The sequence below is a fragment of the Aulonocara sp. 'chitande type north' Nkhata Bay genome, linkage group LG3 (assembly GCF_057382095.1).
Source record: "Aulonocara sp. 'chitande type north' Nkhata Bay isolate Kocher_YH1m ecotype deep benthic linkage group LG3, A_spYH_male_GT1.1, whole genome shotgun sequence".
NCBI lineage: Eukaryota > Metazoa > Chordata > Actinopteri > Cichliformes > Cichlidae > Aulonocara > Aulonocara sp. 'chitande type north' Nkhata Bay.
The window spans coordinates 35,775,882-35,797,272 of record NC_141346.1 but is presented as its reverse complement, the minus strand read 5'-3'; the positions used below and the strand labels follow the sequence as shown (position 1 = coordinate 35,797,272).

Sequence of the window (21,391 nt, the reverse complement as noted above, 5' to 3'; positions counted from 1 at the left end):
TTGCAGGTGTTATTTTGGTGATTTTGTGACAATATGAATGTATTTTTGCAGAAATCAGTCATTACAATAAATATAACTTGGTGAAAACTTTATTGCAAGATATATTGATATAAATGATTTAACTCTGTGTTGGAGCGTTATCTTTAAAAGGATTTTCAGAGTGCGTATTATACATATGTAGTCTGTCTTGGTTCTGTTTCTTTAATGACTGACTGGTCAGAATTGCTTTGCTCAGTTAGAACTGCTCAGGACCTCATCACCTACTTGGGAATATCACCAAACATGTTTTAGATTTCATGGTTTCAGCACTCAAACAGTTTATTTTTCTGAATGATCAACTTCATAATGAAGCTAACGATGAATGTAAAAACATAAAACATGGAAACAGTTAACATGTTGATTACATTTTCAGTTAAAAAACTATAGACTTCTCTTTGAAGTGGTAACCAAATTGTGTGACTGTCAGTTTTGTGAGGTGTTCCTTTAAGTTAATAAGAAACACAAAAAATAACACTGTATGTAGGTCACATACATGCAATGCGCAGGTGTTTCGCTCAGAAAAACCACACAGAGTTTCAAACTGCTAGTGTTCTCTCACTTCCGTCACATTAACATGACAAGAGACCAGTGAAACCACGGCGCTGTTGGCTGATGAAACTGTGCAGCAGTGACAGCAGTTCAGGTATTTGAGTCCCTTCATTATTGTCACTTTTAGTTTAGATTCTAGTCAGGTCTGAATCTAAAATCTAAATCTAAATTGATCATTAGTTAGCAGTTATAAATAGTTATATTGATGTGTAACTATAGTTTACTGACAAGCCTGATAAACTACTGTGACTATACTTTATATAGTAATGCAGATGAATGTTGTCCTAAAAGCTAACCTTTTATACTTATATATGCATCACTGTGTTGACTTTTTCATAATCCATCTCCATAATTGTATTTTATGCATTGGAAAGGTGGACAGTGTTGTTACCTGGGCGTGTATATATACAGACTTTTATGAATTTTATAATACTGCTGTATAATGAATGAATTTTGGCCTTACTTTCTTCTGCCTGCCCACTGTATGTGACAGCTGTGTGGACTATATGCTCTCTGATCAGAAGTGAACAGCATGCATTTCTGTGAAATATTTCAACAGCATAACTTCAGCAGATATGAACAGAAATTGAATTTGCGCAGAAGGATAACTCAAAAGTGACTAACTTCTTCTTTTTCTAACTTGCCACAGCTATGACATGATTACAAGGTAGAATGCTACAGTGTTTTATTCTGAATGCCTGTTTTTGAGGCATGGTTTGGTTAAATTAACACTATTTATAAATGAGGTGCTTCAAAACCATTGTACAGGTCAGCCACTGATTTATTTTTAAATCCTCTACTTTCCATTTCTATAAAGGTTTCTTTCTGTGAGTTTTGCTGTTATCAGACACCATTGAAAGTTAGACCACCAACAATGCTGGGGATTCTGCATCTGATGTTGTGCTGCATTGTAGCCCCTTTGATGCTTGCTGATAATTTCCACCTGTTTATATTTGATTGTGAATGTTACACTTAATCTACTAGCTTGCATGCTTTTGCGCTCTTTTGTCTCCTTCACTGTGGCCACAGAACAAAAAAGCAAAAAATTGAACACTGGTAGCACAGTCATTTTGTGGTTGACCATTGTACATCTAAAGATAGGTGAACTGCAGCTTGTGAATTTCATAGCACAAGGCTGTGAACAAGTTTTGAGTGTTCTTAGTAATTTATCTGGGATCAACACTGAGTAATTTGGCCTTTATTATTATTATTATTATTATTATTATTATTATTATTATTATTATTATTATTATTGGTCTTGTGCTTCGTGATATTTAAAAAACCTGCACTTCCTGTGTCAGTATCAGTGAAAGTACAGCTGCTGCTAACACAAAGAGATCAGGCAGGTTTGATGTTACTTCTGTTTCTCCTATAAACATTTTACGTGTCTCACTTTACATCATGTTCTTCCTGTTTGTCCACTTCTGTGCAGGACCTAATCTGTAGTCACTAATATTCCAGCAGAATAATTAACTACTGTAATTTTTTTTACATATCATCTTGTTGCAAGATGATATGTGTGAATGAAGTATTCATTACCTCTTCATTCAGTTTAACCATCAAAGATAGTTGTGTGTCCTGTGTCTGTGTCCACAACAAAGCTCAGAACCACAGAGTAAGATTTTTTATTGCTCTATGACGAGGGTGAGCTGCAAGATCAGACTGCACATCTCAGAATGCGATGTTAAAAAGATGGAAATGAATGTGGAAAAATCAGTTGCTAACTAAATATCAGCTGGAACAGACTCTACAGCAGTCATCAGAAGACAGGCTACATTATGAGTTTTAGTACTGCTAAGTCATCCATCTTAGCTAGCATCCATCATAGACAACACCTCCCACCCCCTGCATGAGACTGTACGAGCACTGAGCAGCTCGTTCAGCAGTAGATTTTTACATCCACATAGGAAGGAGCACTACCACAGGTCATTCTTACCAGCAGCTGTCAGACTCTATAATTCAGCTTAACATTCTTTTGGTCATCGTACTCACCAGCTTGTTTGTTTACTGTACATTTTATACATAGCTCTGTAGATTTGATACATAACCCTGTTTAATTTATACATATTTCCATACAATTTTTCAATTTTTCTATACATATCCTGTACATTGTTACCTTTATATACCTGTATATATGAACTTCGGTTGCTTATGTTTATAGGACCACCCTGTGTCTACCTTTGATATTTTATTTTCCCTTGCTGTAAGAGCTCTGTGACAGCGAAATTTCTCATCCGTGGGATAATAAAGGTCTATTCTATTCTATTCTATTCTATTCTATTCTATTCTATTCTATTCTATTCTAATTAGCACCGTCCTCTTAAAATGATGCCAAGAGCAATGCCATCAAAGTTCACTTCACTACTGAAAAACAGATTGTGACCTCAGTCTTGTCACAGGGGTTATAAATGACATTCTGTTTTTTTTTGCTTCTGTCATCTAGAGCAGGTCAGCTACTAATGCAAGGTTGATGGTTCAATCCCTGGCTGCTCCAGTCTTTGTTACAGCATCCTTGGGCAAGATACTGTAACCAAGTTGCTCCTGATGCTTCATCATTGTGTCAGTGTTAGATAGAAAACGCTTTGCAACCCAATTACATGACTAAGCATGTAGTAGACACACTCGCCCACATTTGGATGTCACACTCTTTATGGATGGTTTTATGGAAGGTTGCAGTAAATTGCAGTACCAGCAGAAGGAGACAAACCAACATTAAAACAGTCATGGGAAAACATTTAAAGAAACATTATTAACACATTTAGATTTAAATACATATCCGCCACCTAGCTCAATCATTTCTGGCATAGAAGGAGTGTGGTATGTATTCAATACCTTCCTTGGTCATTAGCAACTACCCTGCTTGTACTGCAACTTCTGTATGAGTGTGCATTTCACGGTCAGGAGAGGCAAAGCCTCACATCCGCATGGTGGGCCAGCGTGTCTATCACATGCTTTGCTGTGATATCGGATTGCACTTTGATGTAAAAAAATGCTTATATGAATGAGTGTGTGAATAATTCAGACTTGTTTTATAAAGTGCTTTCAGTCCTCAGGTAGAATAGAAAAGATATATATAAGAACCAATGCATTTACATTTGACCTGTAGCCTGAGTCATTACCACATGCAATCCGAACTGATTCTAGTAAAGCTCTTCTCTACTAGAATTGAGCACTCAAAAATGCTTAATGTACAGAACTTAATGGGCAGACTTCAATATCATTTAGGTTCTTTAGATTAATTTAATTAATAATCCATTTCCAAATGTAATTGACTCCAATATTTGAAAAACAATAATAATGGGTCACAGACCGAGGATCATGACAATAACCCCAGGACCCTGGGCACGTTGTTCACTTCATTTCACTACATCAAGGACATGCTGGCAGGTGAGAGTGGAGTGGGATTTTACATTTAATTTACATTAAGTGTGACTTCTCTTTCTTCGAAGTAGCACACTCTGAGATTATCTGTGGATCAGAGAGCTGCGGACTGTGATGATGGGCAATACTTTGCTGGCATTTTTCTGTAAGTACATTGTTTTTCTGTGTTTGTGTGCAACTAATTAAAGAAAAATATGTTTTGTTTGATTGGATTCAGTTGATGTTTTAGTTTGTTTGTTTGTTTTGTTTTGTTTTTATTAATTTTGTTTTTAAATCAATATGATTGTTTATTTAAAATTTTACCTGGTTCTTTGACTAAGTTTAGAAAACGTAATTAAACTAGTGTGCAACTAATTTCTGTTTCTTTGAGAGTTTGATTGGATCCAGTTGTTGTTGTTTTTTGTTTTGTTTTGTTTTTTTGCTTTGTTTTATTGTTATTAATTTAGTTTTTCACATCAATATGATTGTTTATGCAAAATATTACCTGGTTGTTTGACTTAGTTTAAACACAGTAATTAACACAGTAATTACATTTACTGCATTTAAAGTTGTTGTTGTTTTTTTTAAGTTACTTTGAGTCTTTTAACTCATTTACATCACAATCATCACAACTAGCATCACAAAATATATGGCTACAAACATGTTAATGGGGCATCTGAAAAAATCTGTTCATGATTGATAATGTGTGGATATTAATGTTTGTTCTAGTGTTCAGTACATTCTTCTCAGGAAATGCAGAAGGTGAGAAATTGTTTTCTTTGTTTCCTATTTGTGTAATGTGTTTAGTATTTACATTTTCCCAGCTCCTTTTTCTTATATTTTATACAATTATACAGTTTTCTATATTTTTTTGTGTATGTAACATTTGGATATTACATCCATGTTGTTAAACTCACCCATGAGGCTAATTCTGTTTTTTGTAGTTTGTTGCCTTCATGCAGATCAGCTCTTTTCCTGAATTCATCTGATTATCTCAGCAGATTTAGATAGCAATCCAGAAGAAGCCACCGCTGAGAAGACAAGAACAACTATAAACACAGACAGTTATCATAATCTTCTTTGTAGTGATTATCTCACAAACTCACTTTTAAAAGTCTCTGAAATTGAAATTTTTAGATTAATATGTCAAACTATAGCCTCCATATACATCCATGTGACTTCAGTGTGACTCGTGTTTTAATTTGTATTAGATATTCAGCGACATTCATTTTATTTATTTATTTGTTTTTGTTTGTTTTATTTGTTTGTTTGCATGTTTGTTTTTATTTTTTAATTACAGAACTCAAAGTCAAGGCCAATCTGACAGCAGACAGCACAACCATACCAACAGGGGGCAGTGTGACACTGACCTGTGATCTGAAGGACCCTGGTAGCTTAGTATATGAGTGGTTCAGGGAAATCTTGACTAAAAACAAGTATAGAATAAATGTTCGATCAGTTAGAGTGATCAGTATCTCTGAAGGAGGCATCTACACCTGCAGAGGATGGAAAAAAAACACAGATGTAGTCACAACAGAAAGTGATCCCATCACTATTCAGGAAACTGGTGAGTTCAAAGTGTCTTTTAGAATAAAATGTTCTCAATTGTGCATGAAAGTGTTGATGGTACCCTTTTTTTTAGACCGGCATTTGAAACAGTAAAAAAAGATTCGAACATAATATTTAAATGATATAACATCAGGAGCTCCTCTCATCTCTATAAAGAAGATTATTTTACATTTTCATTCCTTTGTTAACTGGGAATGTTAACACAGGAACAAACATGAGGTGAAGCACACAAAGAATGGATACATAATCATTAAATAAATCAAAACTGCTTGATAAATTAAATTTATTAAATACATATGTTATTGATGACAAAATTAATATTTCGTTGATACATTACATTCACTTTTGGTAAGATTTTAGGTTGCATAGACAGCAGTTCCAGACTCTCCTTTTTTTAGTTAGCCTTTATCAGTGCTATCTAGACAGAGAACCTTTCTCCATAAGACACAGACTCCACACCATCAGCCTTCCTCAGAATGCTGTTGAAGTTCAGTTACAGGTGCAAAATGCTATTGATACACCCTGGGGTGTTAGCGTGACACTGATCTGCTCTGTGGAGGGTTCTGCTGGCTGGAAGTTTGCAGGCAGCTCAGGACAACAGTTTTTCTCACTGTGCAAACAGAAAGGAGAGACACCATGGAGGCTCTTAAAATATCAGCAATTTAAAGAGGAATGTACAGAGATGACAGTTTGATAAGAGAATGATAAATCAGTGAAATCTTTAGTTTGTTAGACAGTCTAATGTGTCACATGCAAGATTACTGATTTACTTAATCTATATCTTAAACAGCAAGTAAGCCCAGAGGTACACTGACAGCATATTTTGTATGTAGAAGATGTGCATGGAGTATATATAAACCTTTTGTTGTTACGGAGAAACAAATCATACATCATGCAGTTTAATCAGTTAATTACCAATATATACATTTATTGATCTACAGAGAAAAGTAAATAACAATTAAATAAAATACAATAAAACATAAAAATAATTCATTCTAGATCACTGCATCTGATTTTAACTTAAGTATAATAAGATGATGAGTTTTGTTGATAACATTAAATTTTCAGCTTGCAGGGGAACAAACACAGAGTTAATTACAGCTTAACAAAATGTTAAACTAGTTCAACAGCTGAGTGTCTGCACAATGAATTAATCCTAATATTACTTTTTAAGATTCATGTACAAAAAAATCAATCACATAATTATGATGAAAAAGTACTGCTGAAAACAGTGATGTTTTTATTTGTTAGTTCGTAACAGGACCACAGTGACCCTGCATCCCAGCTGGTCTCAGATATTCACTGGTGAGACAATCACTCTCAGATGTGAGATTCAGGGAGGTGAAGGAAAGGTGTGGAAATATGAATGGACAGCACCCAACACAAACAGCCCTCCAACATCCAGTGAATACAGGATCAGCAGAGTTTCAGTGTCCCACAGTGGAGACTACAGATGTCGGGGTAGCAGTGACTATCTCTTAACAGGATGGAGTGATGCCTTCACACTGACAGTTTCATGTGAGTTGGACCATGATTCATGCTGACATTTAATGTTTTCATGTTTACATCTGTCTTAACAGGAAAACTCCAACAATGATCCAGCTGTCTGCAGGCAGCTCAGGACAACAGTTTTTCTCACTGTGCAAACAGAAAGGAGAGACACCATGGAGGCTCTTAAAATATCAGCAGTTTAAAGAGGAATGTACAGAGATGACAGTTTGATAAGAGAATGATAAATCAGTGAAATCTTTAGTTTGTTAGACAGTCTAATGTGTCACATGCAGGGAAACTAATTAATCTTTATGTTCGTAGATAAATTACTCCATGAATGCTTAAAGTTTGATTAGTGCTGTAAGAATTTTATTCCTGATCATGATTTAAAATATCGATGATTTTGTTTCTTCAACAGCAAATAAACCCAGAGCCACACTGACAGCACAAAGTTCAGTCATACCAGCAGGGGGCAGTGTGACACTGAGCTGCTCTGTGGAGGGCTCTGCTGGCTGGAAGTTTGACTGGTTCAGACGTGATTCAGTCTCTTCTAAAGCTCAGCTCATGAGAGCAAATGAAGCAAACAGAGTTATTAGTGTCTCACAAGGAGGTCTGTACCACTGCAGAGGAGGGAGAGGAGATCCAGTTTACTACACAGAGGACAGCACTCCAGTTACAATTTACAAACAAGGTGAGGGTTTACTTTTGCTCTGATAAAACCTCCCAAATCATTCACGATTAAATTAGAAAAAACAACAACTTTATATCTATGTTTTTGTTTTGTTTTTTTGTTCTCTGTTGGAGTTGTTTTTAAATGTGTGTTTTTGTTTGTTTGTTGGGAACAGTTTGGGCTGTTGCCAAACTGCAGCACAGCTGGTCTCAGATATTCACTGGTGAGACAATCACTCTCAGATGTGAGATTCAGGGAGGTGAAAGAAAGGTGTGGAAATATGAATGGACAGCACCCAACACAAACAGCCCTCCAACATCCAGTGAATACAGGATCAGCAGAGTTTCAGTGTCCCACAGTGGAGACTACAGATGTCGGGGTAGCAGTGACTATCTCTTAACAGGATGGAGTGATGCCTTCAGACTGACAGTTTCATGTAAGTTGGACCATGATTCATGCTGACATTTAATGTTTTCATGTTTACATCTGTCTTTTTTTTTTTTTTTTGATCAAGGTCTTTTTATTGAATAAAGAATTGCGTCCAACAACAATTATGGCAATATTAACAAACAATCGTGCCCCCCCCCCCCCCCCCCCCCCCCAATCCAAAACAGCGTAACTAAAACCCAGCCAGAGAGGACAGAAGAGATAAAATGAAATAAGATAAAATTACAGATACAAAGTAAATACTAAAATAAATGAATGAACAACAGCAAGGGAGAAAAAAAAAAAAAAAGAGGGAAAGACCCCACTCGTACGCACATTAAACAATAGCATCCGGGCTTAATCTTTCAAAATAAGTAAGAAAAGGTCGCCATGTGTCATAGACCCTCCGAACTGAACCCTTCACAGTGTAGCGGATCTTTTCCAGCTGAGTATAGTACATGACATCCTTAACCCATTGCCCATATACAGGTGTAAGTGGCTCTTTCCATTTCAATAATATCATTCTACGGGCCAAAAGAGTGCAGAAGGCCAGGAGATCAGAGCGTGATTTGGAAAGACCGGCATCACAAGGCGTCACCCCAAAAATTGCTATAAACGGGCAGGGTGCAATTGGAACACCAAATATGTTGGACATGGTTTCAAATATGCTTTTCCAAAAGCTACCCAGTTTTGGACATGCCCAGAACATGTGAAACAGGGAAGCAGGCTCTTGTTTGCACTGGTCACATGTGGGGTCAAACCCATCCTTGATTTTGCTCAGTCTAGTTTTAGACCAATGGAGACGGTGAACAACTTTGAACTGAATCACCACATGTTTAAGGCAAATAGATGACGAAGAAATTCTATTGATTATCTTATGCCAAGTTTCATCTGTAATCTGTTGGCCAAGCTCACTTCCCCATCGCTCCCTAAGTGATTGCAGTGTGGACAGCCCAAAATTACTCAACAGCTCATAAACGTCACCTATAACCCACTTAGCATTTGGTTTAAAATCAAAAATATCATCCAAAAGGGATGGAGGTGGACAGGATGGAAAGCAGTCAGTATTAGAAGCAACAAAATTCCTGAGTTGTAGATACCTGAAAAAGTGTGACCGAGGAATCTTGAACTTGTTCACCAGCTGTTCAAATGAGGAAAAGATATTGTCCGTGAAAAGAGCAGTCATTGATGTTATTCCAAGTTTTGTCCATGTGTTGAATGCCTTGTCCGTTAAGGATGGGGAGAACATGCAATGCCTATGCGGTGGCGCATTAAGAGAGAGTCCAGTCTGTTTAAAGTGTCGTCTGAGCTGATACCATAATTTCAGGGAGTGGACAACAAGAGGATTCGCAGTGAAGCTGGAGATCGGTCCTGCCAGAGGTAATCTGGCACACAGCAAAGACATCAGGGAGGATTTACTCACCGATAGCCGCTCCAGTGCTACCCATGATGACGATGAATCATCATGGTCTTTTATCCAGTACAATAATGCTCTTATATTAGCTGCCCAGTAATAAAACAACAAATTTGGGAGTGCTAAGCCTCCTGCGCTCCGCGGTCTTTGTAATACACTCTGTTTCAGCCTAGCTGGTTTTTTGTTCCAAATGAAGGAGGAGATTTGACTATTTAGATTATGAAAAAATGACTTGGTTAAGAAAATTGGAAGACACTGAAAAAGATACAGAAATTTAGGAAATATGGTCATCTTAATGATATTTAATCTACCACCCAGCGAAAGAGGCAAGGACTCCCACTTTCCAAAATCCTCCCTTTGCTTAGACAGTAAAGGAAGATAATTAGTTTTATACAAGTTTCTATGGTTCTGCGTGATCCAAATGCCCAAGTACTTGAATTTGTTATAGCTAAGCTTGAAAGGTGCTAAGACAGACGAGAGTTCCCCGGTTATTGTACCTAAAGGCATAGCCTCGCTTTTCCCGAAATTCACCTTATACCCGGAAATTGTCCCGAATTCCTTAAGTACATCTAAAAGTTTAGGGATGCTATTTGAAGGGTTGGAAATAAACAAGAGCATGTCATCGGCATAAAGAGAGACTTTATGCTCGATTTCCCCACGACGTATTCCCTCAACCTCAGCACAGTGTCTCATAGCAATGGCTAGCGGTTCAATTGCGATGGCGAAAAGGAGAGGTGACAAAGGGCACCCCTGTCGTGTGCCACGCTGAAGCTGAAAAAAGGGGGACAGACTATTGTTGGTCCGAATGGCTGCTACTGGGTCACAGTACAATACTCTTATCCAGGATACAAAATTGCTCCCGAAGCCAAATTTTTCAAGCGCATGGAAAAGAAAATCCCATCTCACCCGATCAAACGCCTTCTCAGCATCAAGTGAAATAACAGTTTCCAATACATTACCTTCGACATGGCTATAGATTATATTTAACAAACATCTAATATTGAAAAACGAGTACCTGTTTTTGATAAAGCCTGTCTGATCAGGTGAGATAATGGAGGGCAGGTGTTTCTCTAAACGGCCAAAACCTTAGCAAGGATTTTGGTGTCCGTGTTCAGCAGAGATATTGGACGGTATGAGCCACAATCTAAATGATCCTTATCCTTTTTTAGAATTAGGGAGATCACTGCCTGACACATTGTTGGAGGCAGGGATTGTGAGAGGAAAGATTCTTCAAAAGTCGATTTTAACAATGGATTCAATTGGTTAGAAAACTTCTTGAAAAAATCGGAAGGATACCCGTCGGGGCCAGGTGATTTTCAATTTCAGCATCAGAAATGGGCTCCTCCAAAGCAGCAGCCGCATCGTCACCTAAAGAAGGGATATCAAGTTTCTCAAAGAAATTTTCTAGAGCCAGGTCATCCTTAGCTGGGGGGGAGCTGTATAAAGTCTGGTAGTATTTAAGAAAACTATTATTTATACCTTGGTTATCCGTGCACCTTATTCCCTGGTCATTCCGGATCTCAGGGATAGCTTGATTGGCTGTTCTTTGTCGTAGCTGATGAGCTAGCAGCTTGCCTGTTTTTTCTCCATGTTCATACGAGTGTGATTGTTTTCATAACAAAATTCTTGTTAAAGAAAATTGACATCAATCTACTGTTTTTTCTCTTTCTGTATCTTCAACAGCAAATAAACCCATAGCCACACTGAGAGCACAAAGTTCAACCATACCAGCAGGGGGCAGTGTGACACTGAGCTGCTCTGTGGAGGGCTCTGCTGGCTGGAAGTTTGACTGGTTCAGACGTGATTCAGTCTCTTCTAAAGCTCAGCTCATGAGAGGAAATGAAGGAAAAACAGTTATTCATGTCTCACAAGGAGGTCTGTACCACTGCAGAGGAGGGAGAGGAGATCCAGTTTACAACACAGAGGACAGCAGTGACGTCACTGTTACAGAAACTCGTGAGTTTAATTATTTTATTTCTGCCAAACTGAGAGATGTTATGTTGTGTTCTGTGCTAACAATTTCATTCAACAACTGTGAGTTTATTAACCCTGAAATGAGAGACAACTCCTGACAAATAGAAGAATTTATTCCATCTTATTTTTTTATCTTTATGTTTCTATTTGTGTCTAACTGGATATTTGTCTGTGAACAGTTCCCAGTAAGCCCACTGTGACCCTGCAGCCATCCTGGACTCAGATATACAGCGGTGAGACAGTCACTGTCAGATGTGAGATTCAGGGAGGTGAAGGAGCTCAGTGGACGTATGAATGGAGAGCAGCCAAGTTAAACACACCTCCAACATCCAATGAATACAGAATCATCAGAGCTACTGAGTCTGACAGTGGAGGATACAGCTGCCGGGGCAGAAGGGACTATTTCTTCTCAGAGTGGAGTGATATCATCACACTGACTGTATCATGTGAGTTTCCTCTAAAGGAGGGAAAAATAAACGTTTAACTTTGTAGCTAAAGAGTCTTTAGTGTGACTCTTTTTTTTTCTCTTTACCTAGAAAAAGAAAATCTGAAAGGCAGGTTATAAAAAATAAAACGTGACAGGAAAAGGGTAAAATATAAGAGTAATTTTTAAGTTTTACAGTTTTAATGGATGTAAACAAAATGCCATCTAAGGCTTAATACTGCAGATGACAGCAATGTGATGTGCAAATATAGTACAGTTTGTTGAAATTATATCTAAGTTTGGTAATATCTATTATTTGCACATTTCCATGAAGTTCTTCAGTTTGTTATTATTCAGACATTTTCTTGTTTTTGTTCTCTTTCTAAACTGAACTGCAGAGTCATAGTTCATTTAAATGAAAATATAAACAGTTTGTAAAAATGTGTTTTTATTAGTACATGTTGAGATATTTGACATGTTTAGATAGTCTCACTCTTAAAGTGGATCATAAAAATATTTCTGAGTCAACATTTCCTTTTTGCAATTGAAGTCTTCATTTGTTTTTAACATTTAACAAAAAAACAAACAAAAGAAAGACAGCTTCCAATCCCACGGTTAATTCACATTTGCATTTTCGATCCGTTAGTTACTAATTATTAATACATAAAAAAAGACAATAAAGTCAAATTATTAACTTATTCCTTTATTGAGTGCCTAAACAAACATACAACACTGAAAACATAACATTCAACAAAAGATAATCGCACTGTGAAAATAAAATCCATCAATCTCAGCCAAAAACATGTCCCCATAATTTGTCAAAACCCTCCATATCATCATTAATCCTAGCCAAGAATTTTTCATATGACTCCATTTTCAGCATATTTTCTTCCCACCTATTATATTCTGGAAGAGATGGTTCCTTTCACACACTGAGAATCACTTGGGCTGCTGCAATCACCCCCACTTTTATAACAACAAAATCATATTTAGAAACCCTAGGTAACACAGACCGATCCCCTAATAAGCACAGTCTTGGTGACAAGGGTATTATCAAACGAATCCACCTTCCTATTATTTCCAATACTTTTTGCCAAATGGGATAAACTTTCCCACATACCCAAATAGCATGCATAAATGTCCCTGGATCTGAACTACATTTCCAGCATATATTATTGGGAATGTTACCCATTCTGTAAAGTTTAGAAGAAGTGAATTGCCATCTGTGTATTAAATTGCACTGCACAAATTTACACCTGGCCTCTCTTATATATTTATTGGAGAATTAAAAAATTCTGCCCAATCTTCTTCGAGAAAATTGTTATTAACAACAACAACAATACATTTTATTTAAAAGTGCCTTTCAAAATACCCAAGGACACTTTACAGAATAAATAAGACAAGCATAAATGCAGGAAATGAACACAAGAATATAACAAAGTTCAAGAGCATAAGGTAATTATACAGAGTAGGCTATCTTGAACAGTTGGGTTTTGAGGGTGGACTTAAAAAGGAGGAAAGAACTGATGTTTCTGAGGTCAGGGGGTAAGGAATTCCAAAGTCTAGGGGCAGAGCAACTAAAAGCCCTGCGCCCATGGTAATAAGATGAAATGAAGGAACAGAAAGAAGAAGGAGGATCTGAGGCACCGGGATGGGATGGAGATCTGTACCAAATCAGAGAGATATGGTGGAGAGAGAATGAATAGCCTTAAATGTGTAAAGGAGTATTTTTAAATTAATGCAGAGTTGAACTGGGAGCCAGTGAAGCTACTTCAGGATAGGGGTGATGTGGTAAATAGAGGGAGTGCTAGTAATAATATGGGCAGTAGAGTTCTGGACACGTTGAAGCTGTTTGATGGATTTTTGTGGCAGGCCAAATAAAAGTGAGTTACAGTAGTCAATCCGAGAGGTAACGAGTCTATGGATGAGAATAGCAGTGGCATGTGGAGTGAGGAAGGGGCGGAGGCGATTGATGTTACGGAGTTGGAAATATGCTGAGCGAGTGACATTATTGATTTGAGAGTTAAAGGATAATGTACTGTCAAGCATGACGCCAAAACTTTTCACAAAGGGAGAGGTAGAAACCGACAAATTATTGATTGTAACAGAAAAAGTGTTAGTCCTGATTTGGAGCCATCCAGGAGAAGTTCTGATTTATTGCTGTTGAGTTTAAGAAAAATGGAGGAAAACCATGAATTAAGTTCGGCTAAGCAGAGGGTGAGGGAGGGCAGAGGGAGAGAAGAGTCGGGTTTGGCGGACAGGTAAAGCTGGGTGTCGGCGGCATAACAGTGTACAACTTACACAACTCAAATCTCTCTGCCATATAGCAATCAAGTTTTTACATATCTCTTTTTTTAGATTGTTAAACAGTTTGTAGAAAACAGCTTCTCTATGTGCTGTACCAGACAATTCTAACTCCACAACGGTATTTATGCTTTGAGTAAATTTTCCTTTGGTAATACAATCCCTTATTTATAAATATTTCCAACAATTATTTTCTGTTAACAAACCATATATTTGGGTTATTTCAGCAAATGACATAAACACTCCCCCTGAGTAAAGATCACTTATCCTTTGTATGCCTTTGACAAGCCATTCCTTCCAGTACCCTGTTTTGTTTTGTTTTTTTCAATCTGTACAACAGTTTTGTTCCATAGCGAGGTATAAAGTTGTCTTAAATGAGATGCTCCACACATCTTGTGTACCACTGCGCAGACAGCTTTAGAATACCTGAGCATGAGGGTATCATGAAAGTCTTGTCAATTAATAGCTGATCCCTGTGAGAGAACATCCAAGGGTCTGAAAGAGCTCACTAGTTCCTGTTCGATTTTGATCCAGCTCAGTTCAGAGTCCCATCCTGTCCAGTGTTTGACCAGTCTTGACATTTGAAATGCTAACTGTAAATTATACTGTGGCGGGCGTGGATTGTGGTGCGTGTAGGCAAGGCAGACGCACCTGCATGGCATCCGTAATCATGCTCCACCTACTTAAATATCGTACTGGGTCCTGTGTTTGTTGATGTTGTGGTTGTTACGTTGAGCTGGCAGCATGAGAGCTGCAGCTCTGTGTGTATTGTGGACAGCAACCGTGTGTGTGAATAAAAGGATGCAAAGCATGTTGAACGTGCACCCGGGTCTGTCACATATACAATTTTACATTTGGAAGGTCTGTATTTGTATAGCGCTTTTCTAGTCCCTAAGGACCCCAAAGCGCTTAACACTACATTCAGTCACACACACATTCACACACTGGTGATGGCGCCACCGGGCCCTCTGACCACCACCAGTAGGCAACACGGGGTTAGTATCTTGCCCAAGGATATTTGGCATGCAGCCAGGAGGCAGCCTGGGATCGAACCACCGACCTTCTGATTAGTGGCTGACCTGCTCTGCCACCTGAGCTTCAGCCACCCCACCCCGTCTCTAGAGGCCCACATTTTCTTTATATTCACTCTTGGCTTCTTGTTATTCCACATAAAATCTTTAATTAGCTTCTCAAATTGACTAAATATGTGTAAAAGAATTCTTACAGGTAACATCATGGAAACATAATTGAACTGCGGGGCCACCATCATTTTAATCACAATAATTTTACCCCATAATGTAAGATTCCATTTACCCCACTTATCCAGATTTGTTTTTATCTTTAGGAGAAGAGCTCCATATTTGAAAGCAGAATATCCTCTAATTATGGATTTAATACTATTCCTAAATACTTCATACCTGAAGGTAAATACTTAAAATGGAATGGAGTAATGTATCTAGAATGACAGGATACTGATAGTGGCATGCCTTCCGATTTGAACCAATTTATCTTTTAACCTGAAAACCTTGAATATGACTCAACGCATGTGAGAATCGCCGGTAGAGATTGCATGGGATCCGTTAATACTGCTAAGAGTCAACATTTTAGTACACTGAATTCAGAGTTAAGAGACGAAACATTGAGAGAAAATCTTTGTTGAACAGATGAACCCCGTCCTGTCCTCACTGTGTCTCCATCATGGCTGAGTCCTGGAGCCTCAGTAACTCTGAACTGTGAGGTTGAACATCCGTCTGCAGGATGGAGCTTCTACTGGTTTAAAGCTGTTCCTGATCTATCAGAGAAATCCTCCAGTTATGAGCTGCTACCTGATGGCAGTGGGACTGCACAGGACTCCTACATCATTCATGGACAGACACACACAGCAGGATATGTGTGCAGAGCTGGAAGAGGAGACCCAGAGTATCACACTGATCACAGTCAACCAAAGTTTGTCTGGTCTGCAGGTCAGATTGATTCTCTCTGTCCTTTCAATGAAGAGATTTTGTGTTGTAACCTTTATTCAAGAAGTGTTCAATAAGATTGACCTTATTAAAATCATTTTGATATTTTGAATCCTAACATCTGTGAGCTTTGTTGTTTCCAGATGTTCATTCAGCAGCGTCTCTCACAGTGAGTCCTGACAGAGTGCAACACTTCACCTCTGACTCTGTCTCACTGACCTGTGAGGGAAACTTCCCTGAGTGGAGAGTGAGGAAGTTCTCTGAGGACGGCCGACTCTCTGACTGTAGGAGAATGATTGGATCCACATGTGACATCAACACATCAAAGTCAGATACTGCAGTGTACTGGTGTGAGTCTGGATCAGGAGAGTTCAGCAGTGCAGTCAACATCACTGTACAGAGTATGTTATTATACATTTACTTCTTGGATCTGAATCATTTAGACGTCACATTTGTCCCAGCTTTGCTGTATGTGAAGTCATTTTATCTGGAGAAAAATAGCAGTTTTTAAATACACAAGATCAGATCTTCATGATGAACATTTGTACAATCTCTTCTTATTATTGTTTGTCAGCTTTTTCTCAAAGTGTGCACCAGCTGATGTGACTGAAACAATTGTGTGTGATTGTGTCACAGATGATGGTAATGGTCCTATCCTGGTGAGTCCTGTTCATCCTGTGACTGAGGGAGCTTCTGTTAGTCTGAGCTGCAGTTTGAGAACACAAAAAATACTTTCCAATGTGTTTTTCTATCACAATGACAAACTTATTCAAAATGATCCCCGAGGGGAGCTGAAGATCTCTGCAGTGTCAAAGTCTGATGAAGGTTTCTACAAGTGTCAGTACTCAGGAAGAGAGTCAGCACAGAGCTGGATGTCAGTTAAAGGTGAGCAGGATCAAAACATTTTCTGCATTTCTGTAATGATTATCATGGTCACTATAGAGTATGTTAATGAGTATGTGTTTGTCTTGATTTTCATCTGATTCTTGTTTTGTAAGAATATTTTTTGAAAAATGTCTCACACTAAGTGTTTACTGTTAATGTTTACAATCACAGTAGCTCCATCAGGACCTGAAAGCTCTTCATTTCCTCTGTTCCTGGTTGTTGGACTGGTTTGTGGAGTCTCTCTTCTTCTTATTCTCTTGCTCTTAATGTATCGCTATAGAAAGGCAAAGGGTGAGACACTTTTACAAATACACCAACATGTGATGATGTTCTGGCACAAAATAGAAGTAAAACGCACTGAGAGAAAAAACAATTTTTTTTTTTCTCTTTTAACAGATTTATGCTTCACTGGGTTGGTATAAAACTTTATATTCCTATTTTCACTCTGAACATTCAGCAGTATTTTTCTTACTGTGCTAAATTTAGTGTATTATGTTATTATCTGTACATTTGTTATGTTTTCATTAGGCCGATCCAGTCAGATATCAACGGTCAAGACTCCACCAGAAATCATGGAGTCAATCAGGATGAAATACAGGATGAATACAAATCTCTTCACCCTGGTGAGTCATAAAATCAAACTTTAGTATTAATTATTAGTCTTCATAACCCCCAGGAGTTCTGGTCAACTTTTTTTCAAAGAGCCTGAATCAAAGGCAAAAATCCAGAACACAAAAACTTAGGACAAAAAAAAAAAAATTCAAGTGAAATTAATTTGGTGTCTTTGCACTTTAACAAAAATATGTAGTTTCTGTAATACATTAAACCCTAACATGATACTCTGACCATGTCTTTTTTAAGGTGAATATGAACTCTATGAAACAGTCCATCACTCAGAAGACACTGCAAATGGTGCAAATGGTACATGGGATCTTTTGAATAGCACAGAGTAGTTAGAAATAGAAATAATTATTTTAAAAGTATTGAAATTATACTCTGACCCTGTCTTTTTTATTCATTCATTTTTTTATTTATTTTTTTGTCAAGGTGATCATCACATCTATGAAACAATCCAAGACCTGGAAGATAGTGAAAATGGTACACGTTATATTTAAAATATCACAGTGGTTACCAGAGGTGGCAAAAGTATAGGTATTCTGTACTTGAGTAGAATTACAGATACTAGTGTTTAAAAATACTAAAAAAGTTGAAGCACTGATTCAATGTCTTAAATCAAGTAAAAGTGAAAAAGTACAGGCTCTGAAATGCACTCAAAGTAAGAATGTAAAAGTAGCTCTTTGAAGAACATTTCCACCAAATACTTTTGTACAAAGCTGAAAACAGAACCTTGTGCTATGTTAGTGTACTAATAAAATAATTTTGGTAGATGCAATTACATCTTTATTTCAATCTAAATGTTAATTCTAATAAAGGAATCACAACACACATTAATTTCTATTGAGAGCTCCAGTAGATTTACTTAATGTACCTGCTGCTCTTTGTGGATTTGAATTCAACAAGATGTCGGCAGATGTGTTAAGAATCATCCTGTTGATTTATATCCTTTACACTGTTTATGCTTTCTTATATTATACAGTATACAACCATTCACTGCTTAATTTCAAATTCATTTCTACTCCCCTTCATGTAACCTAACTCTGATAATGAGCACCAGTCACACACTGTTCTATACTATAAATCCATCACATTACACTATCTAACCTGCTTAATCTGTCAAGGTCCGCAGTGGCTGGCCGTGTGGAGAGTGTTTGGAGGACCCAGGTGTGGACACAGATGAGCAGACAAAATTAATTTTAAACAAAGGCGAGCATTTATTTGACGCTGGAGTACATGAACTAAACTAAACAAGAGCTGAACAGGGACAACAACTAAACAGGAACCTAAACTCGGAAGAAACTAAGAACAGTGAGACTATAAACAAGACTGTGCCAGAACATGAAGGAACTATGAAATATAAGAATAAGCAACATGACTCATGACCTGCACAGAGACTTGAAACCTGACATGACATAGGACGTGGAACACAGACAACGCGACACAGACTGAATGAAACACATGGACTAAATACACACAAGGGATGATCAAGGGAAGTGGCCACACATGGGAGCACAGCTGACACACATGAACCTAAAGAAGGGACAGGGGAAGTGAAACTAAATACACTGACATTGGACACAGACTTCCAAAGTAAAACAGGAAACATAACAGACGCGGACTTAACTAGGGAATACATAGGAACCAAAAGACTAGAAAAGATAAACTATGACAAAATCAAAATTCAATAATGATACAAAACTCAAAACACTGGGTCACCAACCCAGGAACATGATATAATCTGCACTAAACCGCAGTGGATTTTCATGCAACCTTTAAGCAATACAGTTAGTCTACCTCATTTTGTTTGCAGCAGGTTTCACAATCTGAGTAACATAATTTCATATGTACAGACCTGATATATGATTTAAAAACATGAACACTTACATGTAAGCTTTAAATTTCCAGTTTATTAAAATTTCACTGAGCAGTCCTTGCCTTTAAATCGAACCCTTCTTCTGATAGAAACTCTGCATTTGGAATCATCTATCACTTAAAAACTTCTGATAAAGTGCCCCCCAAAAACCCATAAAAAATAAAGCTAAAAAACACCAGCCTACTGTAACCCCTGACTATGACACATGGTTTTGCCTCTTAAAAAATACAAAAACAGGATTTCCTTTCATGTGTTACTGTGAAGGCCCACAGTACCAAAATAATAACTCCCCTCAAATGCATAAAACCATAAGTGACAAACCTGTTTTGGAAATGGTAGTGGAAAGTACAGATGTTTGTCTAAAAAAGTAGGGAGTAAAAGTAGAAAATTGTCAGAAAAAAATACAGATATAGATGAAGATTGTACAAGTGCAATAATGTATTTGTACTTCGGTACTTCTGGTGGTTAGAGATGTATAAACATTTGAATTAAAAATAGTAACTCAAATGATATTTTATTATAATCCTCTAACATAACAAAATGTACATTTCAGAGGAAGTTGAATCATCCGAAGCCACATACTCTCTTATTGAGGTTAAAGACTTTGGGATGGAGAGTGAGTATCCAACATGTGCAATTTAAAACAACAAAGAAAAATAAAATACATTTAAAAATCTAGTTAAGAAAGGTTTTGACCTGCAGTACTGAAATGTGTATTGATTATTTTCTTTTGCTCATTCATCTGATTATCTTAACAGGGAAGCATCATAAACCACACAAGAGTACACTTTACACTGATGTGAATACGGGAACTTCAGGTAAACTCACAACAGTGATGCACTGAAATGTCTCATTAAATTGACAATATTCCTTGACAAGATTAAATGGCCTCACCACATAACATCCTTACTTTTTGTCTTTTGTGTTTGCCTTACAGGTCAGTGAAGAGAGCAACAGCAGCAAAGCCAAGGAGAAGCATAGTATAATCATACTATAATGATCAAAGCATATGCATGCTATATATGTTCCCTACATCATCTGAGTGAGACACTCTTGATAAAACTTTGCATAAGCATTGCATAGGGCACTGTGAGTGACCCATGAATATGTAAATATTTGAAGTCTCAGAATCGTATAGAATTGTGTATTTGACAGTTCAACTGAGCAATAATGGAATATCAGATTAGAGTGGCGTGTCTAATTTAATGTATTTTAGCAACATATTATAGCATATCACAGTATCTTGTTTATCGTAGTATATACATATTTCTAGTCCCTGTCTCCAGTGCAGGGTGGAGGGATTTGTAATAATATAGACCCAATACTCTGTTTTTACACGAAGGCACCAATACATTTTTGTACAGTATGACATATTATACATTATGTTAAAATAAATAAATGGTGTGACTAATGGTGTATGAAGTTGAATGAAAGCACTTTCTGCACAGTTTTGAGAAGTTTATTCTTCTATGGATTTCTTTTTAAATTTCCAGTCTGTCAGCAGTATTTTTCTTGCATCATGCTGCTGTATATCATATTTGTAAACTATAACTGTAAAATCCAATAACACTGAGGTTTAGAAATATGATAAATCGTCAAGTAACAGCCATCACTAGGGGGCAGTGCACTGTTAATCGTGAGATTTCCAAATTCACTGTGCTGTATTTAACTGCTTGCAGTGGCGGTTTTTGATATGAGTGACAGCAGCCATTGCCCAGGGCTTTTCCTGGGTTACAGTTTCTCCAAGAAGGAATCGTAAAAACTGTAACAGTAACATACTAAACTATTGACCTGGTAGCCTGTCTGCCCCTGGGTGGGTCCGGGATGGGCGTGA

General features: G+C 37.5%; 1 protein-coding gene across 1 annotated transcript; it reads left to right on the top strand.

Moving 5' to 3' along the window:
* Window positions 1-3,982: 3,982 nt before the first annotated feature.
* On the top strand, window positions 3,983-20,960 carry LOC147335384 (Fc receptor-like protein 5). The gene is made up of 19 exons (XM_086278624.1): window positions 3,983-4,114; window positions 4,678-4,710; window positions 5,249-5,515; window positions 6,769-7,035; window positions 7,427-7,699; window positions 7,854-8,114; window positions 11,205-11,474; window positions 11,672-11,938; window positions 15,885-16,184; window positions 16,325-16,582; window positions 16,818-17,066; window positions 17,238-17,357; window positions 17,463-17,478; window positions 17,595-17,689; window positions 17,928-17,987; window positions 18,114-18,164; window positions 20,111-20,173; window positions 20,316-20,375; window positions 20,495-20,960. The coding sequence occupies exons 1-19, from the start codon at window positions 4,084-4,086 to the stop codon at window positions 20,500-20,502; spliced, it is 2,949 nt and encodes a 982-aa protein (XP_086134750.1). The 5' UTR covers window positions 3,983-4,083; the 3' UTR covers window positions 20,503-20,960.
* The last annotated feature ends 431 nt before the right edge of the window (window positions 20,961-21,391 follow it).